Source organism: Pygoscelis adeliae, unplaced genomic scaffold, assembly GCF_000699105.1.
Source record: "Pygoscelis adeliae isolate BGI_AS28 unplaced genomic scaffold, ASM69910v1 Scaffold226, whole genome shotgun sequence".
Taxonomy (NCBI): Eukaryota; Metazoa; Chordata; class Aves; order Sphenisciformes; family Spheniscidae; genus Pygoscelis; species Pygoscelis adeliae.
Genome location: NW_008824983.1, coordinates 1,014,006 through 1,030,175, shown reverse-complemented (window position 1 = coordinate 1,030,175; position 16,170 = coordinate 1,014,006). Strand labels below are relative to the sequence as shown.

The window sequence follows — 16,170 nt, the reverse complement described above, 5'->3', positions numbered from 1 at the left end:
CAAAGCCCTGCTCCTCTCTGAGCTGAGATCATACTGTTGGAGATGGCAAGTGTATAGAGCACAGATCTGTATCTTTCTTCCATTGCTAAATATTAACAGTAAAAAATAAACGCAGGTGATGCAACAGGCTTTGACCGGGCCTATTTATGTGACTGTTGCGATATTTTAACCAGATCAGTCAAATGTCTGTCTCCCCGTGGGCCAAATCAAATAGATCTGATGTTATTGTAAACTGAGTGGAGCTGCCACTTCGTTGTTTGGCTAGTTAACATTTTTTACATGTTCACCTGCACTGTATCGGCGTGTCTCAGGGTATGTGTGTGACAAACACTTTGCTCATTTTATAGGAGACATCTAGAAAAGAGCACATCTCCTTTCCACTCTCCTTCTTCTGCCTCTTCCCCTTCCTAAGCTGACAGTCCTTTTCCTCTGCCCTCCCAACAGCTACAAGCAAACAGCTTAAAAAAAAAGAAAGGAAAAAACCCCAACAACTAATGTTTCTTGAATGTCAGCATGCTCTGACTTTGTCAGGCCAGCAGGAGAAACAAATTACATTGTCAGAGGCCTTCCACTGACAACTCCAGGGTACCAGTTCCCACAGTTTAAATCTGGAAATGCTTAATGCAAATGCTGCAGTTGATTCCAATGGCTGTAGTGGCACTTCACTGAAAAGCGGTACTTTGGAGTTTGGTTTCACAGCATCGGGCTGTCAGTGCGAGTTGAAACGACACTCGTATACCTGGAAGGGCTGTTTTCAGACCTGTGTGTCTGTGGTAGACTCGGGCCATGTCTAGATGAGTGGCATTACTTCGACCGTGCAAATGCAGCTAGAGAGGTCCTTCTAGCCTGGTTAGCCTGGTCTTTTTAAACCGTTTTATGCAAAGATGGTTCCTCCTTGCTGAATTGTAATGCTGAGAACTGTGAGGTGCAAAAACTTAAAAGTTATCCAGTACCCTCAGAGTTTCAAAATTCATCGAATTCAGTTTTTGACTCTGCTGATCATACTGCTGCTACATTACTTCCCCTGGCATGGCAGCTTTCTAGCTAAAGCACTGTTTCAGCGGTGGTTCTTAAGGGGAAAGTGAAGGAAAAAAGAAACAGTGCAAACCAAAACTATTCATGCAGTATGTGTGAACTTACGGTTCATGTTAAAGACATATGAAATAAATAATCAGAAAAAAAAATTAATAGTGTGTTAGTTCATACTACAGACTCTTGGAAGTTGGCGGGATGACCTGTGCTTTTGCATTAAGCCCTTTACTCTAAATTGGTGCAGTGGATGTTGCCTTAATCTTCGACACACAGTTCTGGTTTGGGTGAATGTTTCCTCTTTAAGATAACATGTCTCTCAAGCCAAAAAAAACCACAACCAAAAACCAGCTGTGAAACACTAAACTGGAAACATCAGTACAAATTGTAAGGTAAAGAAGTAAAATAAACCTATTTTCATAAGTCAGCATTTCAGGGTATAATTTAGGAAGATATCTTCATAGGTGTCATACATTTTTATGGGCCTGATTCTGTTCTAAATGACTGTATTAGCAGCACTCCTGTGAACTTCAATGGCAAGAACATCATGCCCAAAAGAACATCTGCCACAGTAGGATCAACCTCTCCTTGTCTTTCTCAACTGTACTGTACGTGCTGTACAAGACAAATATGATGAATGCAAAGAATAGTGAAAAGCTGGATTGCAGATCAGCATATTGGCTTCAGTGATGGCATCAAGAAGAGCAGCAAGGGTAGAATTTGGCCAGTGCTTTCAGGAGAAGTGCTGTGAATATTATGGTGATCCTCCTGCTTCACTTCATAAGCTAATCACCACAAGGGGTCAGGAGAAATTACCCGGTAGTAGTCCACAGATGTCAAGGTGTAAGGTGGGGATTTTTGTTTTCTTTTGAAGCATAAGACATTGATCACTGTCAAAGCTTATTTTACAACTAGATGTAATGTATGTTATGTACTGTGTGTTTATTGAGTGTGCGTGCATGTGTGCGTATGAGCGAGATTCCCTGTTGGTTTAAATCCATTGTCTTTGGCAAAGCTGTGTGCTGTACACCATTGAGAATTGGCTCTATTGCTGTTGACATGTTCATGCTTTTCTTATTGTTTTCTCAAATTATTGTGTTAACTGGGTTACAGCTCGTGAGCTGTCTTTATTTTTCAGGTTTATATTTCCTCAGTGATGTTTTGCTCATAAACAAGCACATTTTGAAGGTCACCAGGTAGACTAATGTGCAAAGCTCTTTAGGAGAAAAGTTTTGAATACGCTTCTGATTCTCTCATTCCAAAGAATGATTCAAAAGAGAACAGCAAATTCCTGGTAAAAAAACCTAGAGGTATTTGCCTTTTCATATTCTGTCCCATTTCCACTCACTTCTATTTAAAACATTTCCTGATAGTAAGTATCCTTTCTGCTTTAAGCTGGAGAATCTAAAAAAAATGTGCTTGGTATCTGATGTTACCAACCACTTAGACTTGCTGCTTTTTATTGTAAGTATTGGCTGGTTTGTATGCATATTTTTAAACCTAAGATTTAAGATTTACGTGTTATCTGGAACTTGGTCTATAACTTGAAAGGCTACTGTAGCCACAGTAAGAATTAAAATAACCCTGAACTGTTGAAAATTCAACTCGGAGCACCCAAAGTGGTAATGACTGCAATAGTAGTTTTGTCGATATTTATAAATCAATGCAAACCAGAAACTGGATGTTTTAATTTACTACAGTTTCAATGTAACTGATACCCTCAAGTTTAGAGCTTTAAGCTTTGTGAAGTGCAGTGTTATTGCAGGGCATGCATCCAATTTTTAAAACATTATATAGATTGGAGACAGATGAGCTTTTCACAATTATTTTAGGCCTATTTTGATTGAATGCCTGAGATGCATTTTCCAGTGGAAATTAATTGCATTGATGTGAAAACAAATGAACTCCAACCTCAAAATTAGCTGCAGGTTCATGCTCGAACCAGTACTTACAAGGGAGGGAGTGGGCACAGCTAGCGACTGGAAATTACGATGACAATATACACTTCGTTGCAAGAATAAAATAACCTTTTTTCAATGCCGGCTCTTTTTTGCTGTCTCTCTTAGCGTGCATACATGCGTAGGGGGAGGAATTTTCCCATGTATCTGTGGTTGCACATGAGCGGACAGTGGCTTTTACTAGCTATCACTTCTTCCCCTTGCACGCTGCTGGAAACTTTTGCTGGCCTATGTCGGCATCTAAGTGTCAGTGAAATCTGCCGCAGCCACTACCTGTACTGCTTCTGCCATTGCCATGGGGCATTTCTGGAGCACACCGTTCAGTAACATATGCTGTTCTGGGGGACTTTATTAGCAAATGGCAGCTAACATGATTTCCACCCTTCAGTGAAATTTGCTGTAGCTATGTAAAAAATGCTGTAGATGAGTTTGGGATTCCTGTTTGCACTACTGATGCTCTCAGTCGGTGGTAAGTTCCATTGACATTTAGGCAGAGAAGGCGACGTGAGCTCTTTAAATAACAAGAGCAGTCAGCACTGCTCAGAGCTGATCTCTGTTGAAGTACAGCTGCAGCAGTTCTCCACGACTTTGTTCTTTCTGCCTTGAGGTTCACCTCTTCCCCGTGCTTCTCATCATTTGTACTAATACAGCTGTCAGTTGGGATTTTTAGCATGTTTAAAAGATGAAGCGCATGCAAAGGTTCCTCCCAGGAAATGGCATATATTCATTTTGATCTTTATGAAAGTTTGAAAGGAATCAGTGAAGTGGGTTGGGGGTGGGAAGAGGGTCACTGAAGATATATAGCTATTTGGCAGCTCTAAGATATTTTTACACCTGGAGGTGACTTGCTAAACAGATAATTGGGAGCACACCCTAATGTATGTACTCCTCTCCCTCCTCCCCCACTGCCACCCACTGAAACAACCAGCAGCTTTGAGACACTGAGCACATTTGGGGCTGTGACCGTGGTGGGCCACGCAGAAGTGCTAACTTTTCTTTGGGCTGTTGAGAGAGCTTGGCACTGCAGGAGCATGTGCTGATGGCAGAAGTGCTAGGGAAGCAATGAACGTTAAAAAGCACAGGGTATCTCTATGGTATTCTTGTTAAAGGATGGGATTAAGAGCTGGATTTTGGTCTGCCACTGATCTCCTATCTCATCTGAGACTTTTCCAAGCTTCTAATTTTCTGTTTTACTTATTTGGTATTTTGTTTAAGAAACCATGTTTTTATTTTCTTAAATAATGTCTTTTTTTAAAGATTTCTACAGCATGTAGAAATTTGTATTACTTTTATAGTATTTTTGGTGTTGAGGGTAGAATTTAGATTTCAGTAAATAAATCGTCTCACATGTGTATACCTACTTGTTTTCCTCACTAGTGACTAAATCTGCCAGTGGCAGATGCTGGAGTGTTTTTCTCTCACCGAGACTGTTTCCATCAGTCAGTCTTTTTCTGGCAAAAGTGTGACCAAATCGATGCTACAGGTCCAACCATAGCATTATGGCTGTGTGTGCTGTGAGTGGTATTGCCATGTGGTCTTGAGACCCAGCAACGCTTGGAGCCACTGTCCTTGGCTTTGTACGAGCCCTAGACTGACGAAAATGAATGAGAAGCTGATGGATAAAGTTTTATTAATTTTCACAGATATGGAGCTGAGGAAATGTAAAGGTTCAGATTCATCCCATTTTTTTGGAAAAATTGCTGGAAGCTCCTTTTGGGGTGCACTGTGTCTTTCTGTTGACTACACACAACAGCTGTGTTTCTGTGGGGACCTAAGTTAGGTGCCTGAAGTGAATTGGCCATGATCAGAAACCAGCCTGGGATTTAAGGCCTGTCACTTAAGTATCAATCTGGTGTTTTAATTCAGGACCCTTTTTCCAACTTCCTTGGGCACAACAGCCTTCCTGCTCTAACTTTTACAACATTGGGTGTGGGGGCAGATGGCGGGACGTTGAGGAAGAAAAAGTCAAGAGATGTTAGGCCATCTGAAGCATAAGGTCTCCGTAGCAGTCCTGTCTGCCTGCAGGCGTATGAGAAGATCAGCAAGTACACCTTTCTTAGACACGCAGGCAGGCAAACATCTCCGAAACACAGGGGCATGAAACTGCTGCCGCAGCATCCATCATCCTGTGGAGGACAGTGAAAACATGTGCTGTCATCTTTGACATTTTAATTGAAAAGAAAGCTTACACAGATTTCGACCTTAAGCAGTGTGTTTATACAAGTGTATACAGAGAAATAATCTGTCAGTTCAGAGCAGCCTCATTGCTATAGCAGTTGGTTTAGTAACTGAACAATCCAACATTAGCTCACACACCTTGCCTTGTTCCATGCCTCAATAATTTTTAGTAGAAATACTTTGCCTAGAGGCATGCAGTTATTAAAAAAGAGGCTCAGCTTGCTTAAAGTCTGGAATTATTAGCTCATGGTAACAAGCCTGCACTGGAGAAACTGTTGGTTCTTTGTTTTCATGACTTTGCTGTAATTCACCGTCTTATTTTCAGAGACAAACTTCTGCTTTGTTTGGGAAGTTAAAAAAAAAATGAACAAAAAAAAGGAAAAATAAATCACTTCAAAAAGATTCTTTTTTCATTTTTATTATAAAGCAGGGTTTACAAAGCTCTTTTATCTTAGTATTTCTATTAAATTTCACTGGTCCAAATAATAAGGGTGAACAGAAAGAGAATTTTAATTGAGAAATTTGTTTTACCATATTTCCAGTATAGGCATCTGTTGGTAGTGAGTACTCACCGAGAGCTCTCCAAATACCCTCTTGGCCCTTTAAGAGTAAAAGGGGCTTCTTCTCCATCCTTCTTGCAACCTACTAATCTTTTCAGATGCAAAGTTACAAAAGTCAACTAAAAGCCATTTGCACTGCTGTAACATGTTTGCGAATGGAGTTACTTGAGCAAATGAAGGGTCCACCACCTTTAGGTAGCACAAACCTGGCAGAATTGTTACTTGGTGTTCAGTCGTCACTTTTGTCTGGATGCTGGGGTTAGGTTTCTTTCCAGCTGTTTAACCTGTTGACATTTTTCCTCAATGACCCTTAAATTTTCAAGTTTTCTTGAATTTGCTTGCCAGGCTGGAGCCTTAAGCCTGACCCTTAAAAAGAGTGGACATGTTAGAAAGTGTTTGTGTAAGCTTTATTGCGGTTATTATTCCTGGTTTTAAGTCAGCTGCCATTTGGTACGTTTATTGCCACCTTTTTTCTTCGGTGAAAACTGATACACCTTTATTTGTGGTGATGCAAAATCATTTATTTTCCTGAAGAATTAAGCTTTTGGTCCTATCTGAGCTGGGAGACCATGACAACAGTGGAATCAGTTTGACATCATTGCTTGCTTTCATGGTCAAATCATGTTTATGTTGCAGTTTTTTGGTTTTATCCCACAATTTTTTAATTACAAGAGTGTGTTTTTATATGAGCTAGTTCTTTATAATCCCTTGAACCTGCCTTTCGCAGTGTTTCCTTGTTTTGCTTTAACTATGCCATTATCCTCCACGTATCATTTGTGAGTTCCAGCTGTGTGCATAACACTGTGCAGAACATAAACTTCGCTGAGGAGGTTATAGTCTAAGAAACCATTCTAGCTTTTCTTATTTTTCTTGTAATGGGTCAGGCAATAAGACCCAGTGAAATATTTAGAGGGAAGGGAAGATTGAAACCAGCAGTTTCTAAGACCTGTAAGAGCCAAAAGGCAAATGTTAATGGGTTCTGTGAGGCTTCCAAGGACCTGCTGGTCCTTGTACTTATGCTGAATTTGCAGAGGTTCCTTAAACATGTGTTCAGGAAATATAGGTGGCATTAGCACAATTGGAGTTTCTAAAGGCAAGATTTACCATTGACTAAATCTTTAAATGGAGTTTGGCCCACTAAATGCATTACAACAGTGGGGCTGCGGATTTGTGGGGCTTTTCTCCTACAAGCTTGGGTGAAAAGTACAAAATTCTTAACAAATTTTGGAGGCATTTTTCCACACATTTCTAGTATTTTACTGTACGTATATCCATTCCCTGTCCTTTTTTTTTTTCCGGCTTATTCTTTCCCTTCAGTTAGATGCTCTGCCCCTGTGAACTAAAGCAAGTACACAAGAATGCATTTCTGATGGAGTTGCTTTGTTCCCAGTGAACAGCTTCTCACATGACATCAAGGGATACGTGAATTGAGAAGTAACATCTCTTTGCTTGCTTTTGACTTTGTCCATATCATTTCATATGTCTGCTGCATCTTGCTCCTTTTGTGGTGCTTGTTGCTGAATTCCTTCTGCCTCTGTGCCTGCCAATGTATAGCTTGTTATCTTAATTGTGCCAGCTCTCTTCAAACACTTACATGGGCTTTCCCTTCACTTCTGAATCGAGCTTCTTGTCTTTAAGACTTTTCGCAGCTTAGCCTTATCTTATCTCAGTCCTCCAGTTTCTCATTACAGTGTCAAGCATCACTTTCACTTTGCCAGTGTCTTTACCATCAGCTAGTTTCTCTTTCCCAGACTGAAATCTCTTCTTGTCCAACATTGGGAAAATAACTTAAGGTAACACATATATGAAAATATATGCACGCTCTGTTTAAAAATCTCTACAGAAAGAGATTTTGTCTGGATGCTCCCCAAATCCTCTGAGTTATGAGCCACAATTTTCCCTCTCTAGGGTATTGCCCTTCCTGTGTCTCAATCTTAGTTACTCCCTTCCTCTTGCACACTTCCTCAGTCCTGTCATTTCTGAGCATACCAGTTAAATAAAAAACATACAAAGAAACAAAAAAGCAACCATAGGAGCGCCACTAGACTGTCTCCAATTCTTTAGCCTATTTAGTTGCTTGTGTGTTCTATCTCCGTCTTCTACTTTTCATCTGTTTTGTGTGTCTAGTAAACACACTGTGTAAGAATTGTCTCTTATCTGTGTTTGTACAGTGCCAGGCTCAATGGGGTCCCGGTCCCGACTGGGACCTTTGGGCACCACCACAGTATAAATGTCTGCTACTGATAATAATAATCTACCCACATCATGCAGATGTCTGAATTGTCTGAGAAATACAAACAAGGATCTTTACTAGGTTGGCAGAGCGCCATTAATTTTAGGTGCCAGTTTTATTTTCCCCTGAATATGGTTTGGCTCTCTGAAAAACCTGGTGACACAAACCTCCCACTTCTTGGAAGGCTTGGCTCCCTGGTGATGCTGTGATTAAAACATCATTAAACATGGGATACAGCAGGTCAGGTGAGGTCCCTGCAACTATGCAAGGTATTCCAAGTGCTTGTCTGATGCTTTGTTGTTGCTTTCCTTTGTGTTTGTTTTTTCTTTCCTCCTCTGAATGACAAATTAATCAATTGAAACTAGACAGAACTGCCCTGCTTTTTGGGGGCAGGGAGTACCTCAAATAATGGGCCACAAATGAGGAAAGCTATTGTTGGATTGACAGGCTTAAATAATGGCACTGTGGATCAAACAACAGCAGACCAGCAGTAAGTGAGACAACCCCTCCAGTCAGTACACTTTTCTCAGGTTAAAACATCCCCTCCACATCTTTGCCCTCTGACTGAATTTTTCAAATATTGAAGCCGAGGACAGCACTTGGGTCAGGTACTCTGGCCTCAGTAGCTGCTGTGGAAGTGGTTTGCAGCTGGTCGGTAGAACCACATGCTCCAGTGAACTTACTTTTTAGCAATGAAGAGTTTAATTGGGACGATACCCAATGAAAAGTTTAATTGGGATGATACCTTGTTGTCCATGAGACATGGCCAACTGTGCTCATTCTCAGCATGGTAGTCTACTTGGGTGCTTCAGCCTGAAAACTGCCCAAACCATATGCACGTACTGACATACCTTGAAAAGATCCAGGCTGCTGGTATGCAGTGGTTGTTCCTCATTATATTACAATCACCCCCATCTCCCTGTTGCTTCCACTCGCTCTCTCATTTTATCCTTGGTCTACAAGTTTTTTGAGGCAGGACCTCACCCACAGTTTTTAAACCAAGGCTTCTAGGCACTGTTTTAATAAATATATATGTATGTACATATGTAGATATACCTACATATATAGAAAAATGATGACAGTCTGGGCAAGTCTGTATTGCGTAACTGGAGCGTGGTGCAGAAATGCCTGAGCCAGTGCTGACCCAACATGGCAAATTGCCACAGCACAACCAGCCACCTGTGGGCGGCTCCTGTGTGAGTTGGCTGGGTCTGGAGGCCATAGAAAGTCAAGAGACGAGTTCCAGTGCAACTCCATATACTTACGGCTTTACTTTTTCCACACCAGAGCTAACTAAAGTAGAACAAACTGGGTTGTGGTGTAGGTATTCTTGCTGGATGCTACCTGCAGGAGAGTAAGGAGCAGGAGAGGGGTCATGGTAAGACTGACTGACCCAGGGTGCTTTACCATAAGAGAAAACATACTGCAGTGATACTTTAAATAGCATCAGTCCTTCTGCACATAGCCCTGAATGCTCTAGGTCAGCATGAACCTAATCTCATGAGACCTCAGCAGCAAATTGTCATCTGCAGAAACTGTCCTTGAAGACTACATGTTAAGGGAAGCATAGTCTTTTAATAGACGAATGTAGTGTTTAGTCATCACACAATCTAGAAAACTGGGTCAGACAGGTGTTGCATCATAGCAGACAGAATATTTGGTATTAATCAAGAAGGCACATAGTGAAGTATATATCACAGATATTTGATTACATTAGTGGAGTTACCTTTAATCGTCGGATAGAGTCATATGATGGAACATGATCGAGTCACCATGGCTTAGCGGGGTACCGCCCATCTGCTGAAATGGTGGTAAGGATGACTCACGGTATTAGCACGACCATGCAGAGGGAGGGGAGCCAACATGGTCAGTTACAGCAGCTTGGCTAACACGTGGTATTTTACTAAGCCACCGTAACACTATCCATCCAGGCCGCGTACACCCAAAGAGATAGTGTACAAATGCTGACTGAGACCCCATCGTGTCCAACAGCAGGCTCCTGCTGGAATACGATGAAAATTCTTAAAGTTGGGAAAAACCCCACGGATGGCCAGATTTTCAGTGAGGTTGAGCACTTGCCAGTTCTCTATCTTATCTGTCCTTTATTTGTGGGCTGTTTGCCCAACGACCCTATTTATTTAGCAACACAGGTGCCAAGGAATTAAAATCCCTCAGTCAGCAATATTGACTGACAGGCTGCAGGCAGCACCTCCTCAGCATTTACAAAGAGAGGAGCAGAGTTGACTTGTCCAACATTAAAAATAACAATTATAAACTCTGACTGACTTTCTTTGCTGCAGGATAGAAAGCAACAACAAAAGAGATTGTGTTGTCCTTGGAAGGAGAAGAAATGTCTTAGACGAACTGAGTATCTCAGCCTATACGGTTCTGTGCCATACACGTTCCCTGAGCTCTGTGCGAGTGCACACGAGCGCGTGCTAATCCATGACCTGTATTCAATGTGGAAGCAATAGAAGTATCCGTGAGTACTGGCTAATGTCAGCTTCCCCGAAGGGGAGCGGAATCTGGTGTGCATTATGTAGCACTTTTATTGGTGGCAGCAGTGGTGCAGGCTTTTCGACAAAGAGGGTCAACCTTGAAGCACAAGGTTTCTCTGACTGCTCTGCACCTCTTTGCAAAAACGCACTTGGGAACAGACTAGCAAGAGCGTAGCAAGAAAAAATACCTGAAGTACTGAGGATTTTTTTTCCTCTAGCTAAGTGTAAAGCATATGCAGACCCCCAAAGCGAAGCAGCATTAAAGGTGAAACTGGGGACAGCAAGGAAGCTTCTTTGCCATTTTAATAAATACCAATAATTCCCTTTTGCCCAAGTCCCATATTCCCAAACTCATTAAAGCAATTTTGGAAATTTTTTTCGCTCTGGAACATATAACCAAAACTCAAACCGTGCAGTCCCTCGAGAATCACTTGCACAAACTGCATAGGTCAGGCCAAAATAAGTTTCTGTCAAACAGCCTAACACCTAAGCTTATTATGAAACTGGTGAATTGTACAAAGGGTCTGTATGTGGGACAGTCTCAGAATGAATAAAGGGGGGGCGGCTGTTGTCATGGTACTTGTTTTACTTTGGTTCCACTGAAAACTCAAGTGATACTTTTATTGAATGCGTTGCTCCTGTTAGCCAGCGCAATTCCTGTAGGCTGTGTCTAAGCTGGTGGACCCAGAGGGCTCCAGAGCTCCGGCGGGTGGGTGGGTGCAAACCTCCGTCTCGTCCCAGGTCAGGCGTGAGAGTGCACCAGCGCTTTCTCCTTTCCTGCCCACTCCTCCCTGCCCGCTCTCCTGGGAGGAAACCTAGGGCGCGTCCCCGGCAGGGGCTGCAGCACACTCTGTTCTGTTCCGCAGCCCCCCCAGCGTGGGGGTCTCAGCCCTTCCGTCTGGTGGCTGTCGCACGGACTTCAAAGGACGAGGTAGAGAAGACCTCTTTGAGCTTGTTGTCTGCTGCTCTGCAGGACTGCAGTTGCGGTGAGGATGGGCCGGTGGGAAGTGGACTCTGCTTGTGGGGGTCACCACAGCCTCTGAAAACCAAACCGAGATCGTTCTCCTCCTCACGTTCAGCCTGGTATCTCCTCCCTTTTTTCTTTTCAAAGGATCATTGAATCTGCTTTTCGTGCTGTTTTGACCCTGTCCTAATGATTTGGCAGTCCTCTTGTGTGAATGAGTGTTGGTACGTGGAGCGGCTGTGTTTTAAGTAGAGAGTAGGATGGGTCAGGGGCTGTGTGCTTTAAGTATATTTTCTGAGCTCATTTTTCCTGCACTACGTCCATTCCACTTACACCACCGCCACAGCTCCCCAGGCTTAGCCTTGTGCTGAGCTGGCCATAGAGTCCCCTATCCCAGGAGCTGATTCATGCTCCCTCACAGTGCTTCTTCCACCCTCTCACAGGGGTTACACCATGTATTTCGGAGACATTGTCTTGAGTTTCTTTGGGGGGGTATGAAGATGTAAAGTACATCATATTCCTCCATCAGCAGATAACCAGGGAGGCATAGGAAGAGCTTCTTGTCTGTATCTGAGATAAATTTGTTGTTTTGGTTCCCCCCCCCCTTCTGAATAAGACTGTATGTGTCTAGGAGGATTTTTAAAACATCCTTCAAAACACAGGCTTTTTCTCTCCACGGAGAACCAAGACAAAAGGATGGGTTCAGTCATGTGCAGCTGCTAAAGAGAGGGCAGCTGAGGGCAGAGGGGTGGGAGGAGCAGGGATGTCTGGGTATGAGGGAGTGGGCAGGGCAAGGACTTTGAGGTGGCATTTGTTGGGACAGAAATGTTTCTGGGGGGAACGGGCCTGAGGAGAGGAGGGTTGAAGGACTGAAAGTCCAAGGATGGGAAGTACTGGGGAGTTTTAAGGAAGAGGGGATTAGGTCATTTGAGCTCTGGGCAGAAGAGGATGAGACTTGTAAGTCAGAAGAAGCTCATGTTGCCATGAGACAGGCACCTCGCTTTGGGAGCCTGGATGTGGTGTCCTCCATACGGGATGTCTGTGAATCCCATTGCTCACAGCCTTTGGCCTCTTTGCTTGTTTTTAGATAAATGGAAGTGACAGCTAAACTTAGAGGAGGGGTGTATGTATTCATGATTGCCAGTATCACTTACAGTTGGAGGGGCAAGAAGTAAAGGCCCATCATTTGGTGTGACACGGTTCAGACCAAGTGGGAGAAGTGACTGTCTTCCCCCTCGCAGCTCTGAGGTTATGACTCTGCTTCCCTGACCAGTCCAGCCTGATTTTGAGGCTTTCGTGGCTAGCTGTGGATTCATCACTGAAGCAAAGGATCCTTCTGCCAAGGCTGAAAATCAGCCCTGATGTTCAGACCGGACTATGCCACCTTCTCTCCAGTCCTTCTCATACCTTTAGGGGTATCTCTCCTGCCTAATCAACAGTGTAAACTGTGTACTATACTGCAGAGCATCCTGCTCTGTGAGAACTGAACATACTAACTTGTACTAGCAATGTTTGTTGAGGCACTGCATGTGAAAGCTTGCTTATTTTCATGCTTTTTGGAAAGGTAACAAGTTATGTTTACCCCAAACTTCAAGCAACTCATACCTTCTTCAAAACTAAAAAAAAAAAAAAAAAAAAAAAAAAGCTGATTAATTTAACTAACTCCCAAACCCACATTCTTAAAGGCTACTTTCAAAGAGTAGACCCAGCTTTGTTTAATCCATTGATTTTATGATTCTTCTTTGTGAGTGGGCCTGCTTTCTCACATGCACTCTTTTCCCTGTGCTGTACTTAGAAAAATCCTTCTAAATCTTTTGAACTCCTTTTGCCAAAATAGCTCACTCTGCTTTTTTATAGTCCGTACTTTTTGCCTTTACAAGCTACTTAATCTGAATGTAATTTTGCTAATTTTCTTTCTTTTTTTCCATTTTCTGTGCCCTGGTGACATGCTAACTGGTAAAATCAGGAACCTTGCTTCGGAACAAAGGCTTGGTAGAGTTTCACAGGAGAGAATATCAAGAGCAAGATGAAATACTAGAGTAGTTTATTTACAGGTGATAAAGTTTCAAAATTAATTTAAGAGTGTTTAATTTTCTGTCATAGTCTGCAAAACTATCATCCAGATATTTTTGTTCCCAAGGGCTGAATTTACAGCAATGCACTGATGTGTCATGCCAGGAAATTTTCCTGCTTTGTCTGTAGAAGTCTTTTGCTGGCCACTGTAAGGTGCAGAGGTGCATAGACTGAGACCGGCTGTTACATTTACATTCATGTTCTATGAGATGAACTATACTGGTGGTTTAACCGATAAATAGTAGAGGGAAGGTGAGTCATGTGTTTCTTGAAAACTTTCCGTTCTGCTGATTTATGCAGGAGAGGACAAATGCTGGGTTGGCTTATCTGCACCTGCTTGTCTAGAGTCGCCTGTGCCTAGCAATGGCTGGCACATTAAGGCTTGTTTTGGTCTCCAGAGCCCATGACAGCTTTCTTTCCTTTTCTCCTAGGCCTGTCCCAGGTTCTCTGTCTTCACTACTGCACCTACACAACCGACAAAGACAGCCTATGCCTGCCTCTATGCCTGGCACCCTGCCCAACCCTACCATGCCTGGATCTTCTGCTGTACTCATGCCTGTAAGTTTTTTGGTTTGGGTTTTTTGGGGGGGAGGAAGGTTGGTTTTTTGCTCGATTCAACCTATGCAGGGGTGAAAGTCTGCTGGGTTTTCTAAAAAATCAAAGTGTGGTGAGTTAAGGAAGCTGGACCTTTTTCACTGCTGCATCTTACACAAGAGTATTTCTGGTGCAGTTAATGGCATGTTAATTAGTGTGAGAGTGATTAGAAACGGTTTACATGAGACTACAATTTCTGGTTCTCACACTTGGTCATGTAGGTGAGATCAGTATGTCTGTGCTGGAACAAAAAGATTTTTCTGAAGTCAGATAAAACTGGAAAAGCCATGCACATAAGTTATGCCAGTGAACTCTAAGTAATCTTCTTGTTTGTGGGAGATAATCAGCTAACAAGAAAGAAATGTGACTTACTTTTCCAGCCTGGTAACTTGCACTTAATTAGAATTTGGTCATGATCGCTGCTCATCTTCCACTCATTTCCGCAGAGATGGGAATATTTCCCATCTTCTGGGAGACAAAGGGGTGCTTTGCAATTGTAGCTTCAAATTCTTAAATGATTCTAACAACCCTTTCAATATAAGACATTTGGGCAGATTAGGGGTGGAGATGAGTAAGGATGGCATGGGGAAGAGGGGATTGGGAAAGGAGAAGTTTCTGTTTCATTCCACGATGTTCAGTTTGGAAGACAACCTGAGAGCGATAGACCATGGGAAGGAGGAAAGCACTGCTTGTGCTGGCTTTGCTGGAGCAAGGGGGACATTCCACAGGGCTACAAAGATTCAGGTTTGGCTGCTATTTGAGCAGTCATTAATAAGTTATTAATTAGTAACTTGTCAATAAGTTTCTCCTGGAATATCGACCAGGAAGTTCAACAAAAGAAAAAAAAAAAGACATGTCACTGTGGGCAGTTTTTTTCTGGCATGATTACTAAGGAACCTGAAATGGAGCAAACATCCTGCTTCAGTGTAAACTCAGGAGCTTTGGGTTGCTGCTGGGGAGCCCTTTGGGCAGCTCTGCTTGCAGACAAGCAGGTGTGCTCTGTCTGAGAGCCCCGGAGACATGAGCATGGAGGCCAGACAGACCCTATCAGCGCTGGCTGCTCCGGCTGCAGCTCCTGCCCCACAGCCCTCCTGAAAGGGCTGCAGAGGAGATGGCAGTGGGAGCTGCTCCTGCCCCACGGAGAAGGTGAGGGGCCCTGGCAGAGGCAGCTTCTCTCCGCCAGCAGGCAGTGGGATATTGTCCTCTCCCCCAGGACCAGCACCCATTCTTGCTGGGATCATGGAGGGTGGGAGTCAATACCTCACCACAGGGCGTAAAAAATAGCTCCCCTGCTTGGAAGAGCTCAGGAGGATCCAAAAGCTTCTTTCTTGTATGAGCCAAAGATTCAGGGGACTGGCCCAAAGCAAGGCAGGATGCTCAGCCCTGGTTGAAAGCAGCACCATAACCCTACTTACCACCCCTACCAATGACTAGCGGTGTAACAGGGCTTGCCTCTTTTCGGGGAAGACGCTCCAGGAAATTAATTTATCCAGGCCTTACTGCCGTTAGGTTTTGTTTGAAAATTGTATCCCTCCCTCTCAGCCTAGTGAGATTAGCTTGCAGAAAATGCTCTGAATAGCCAGGAGGAGTTCTGCTTTGTTTTTTGCTATCTCAGCAGTACATGAAAGCTTCCCTTACAAGACGTATGGAAAACTCTTCTCAGCTGAGCAGTCCGAGTGAAGGAAAAAGAGCCAACTTGTTTTCCATATACTCGAGACTGTAGATTTTTATTTATGTTTTTAACAAGCTAAGTTGGGCTGCACTGACAGGAGAAGCCACAACTTTATACAGTGATGCTTTTAAAACCACTTAACTCCGAGTGTTGTTATACTGAAAGGGAGAAAATCATTACAAAAAAGCGCAAACCTGGGTGGCTGCTACATTTGTTTAGTAAAGAACCCTTTTCTTTATAATTGGCTGTGAGTTTTCAGGGCCGATTCTGATGAAACACATGCCTGCGTGCATACACACATGCAATGCATGACACAGATTGTTATTTTCTAGTCATGACTTGAAGAAATAAAGCTGAGTCCATTTAAATAGAAACCGAGCGTAAATTCTTGCAAATGTCTCCAGACGTTTT

The 16,170-nt window shown here is 43.0% G+C and overlaps 1 protein-coding gene across 1 annotated transcript in view; it reads left to right on the top strand.

Annotated features, from left to right (window-relative positions):
• The window catches only part of CREB5 (cAMP responsive element binding protein 5), a 215,814-nt gene that overhangs the window by 131,187 nt on the left and 68,457 nt on the right, over positions 1-16,170 (top strand). Inside the window, exon 5 of the mRNA XM_009325703.1 lies at positions 13,925-14,051. Within this exon, the coding sequence (XP_009323978.1) occupies positions 13,925-14,051 (127 nt within the window). The remainder of the gene's footprint in view (positions 1-13,924; positions 14,052-16,170) is intronic.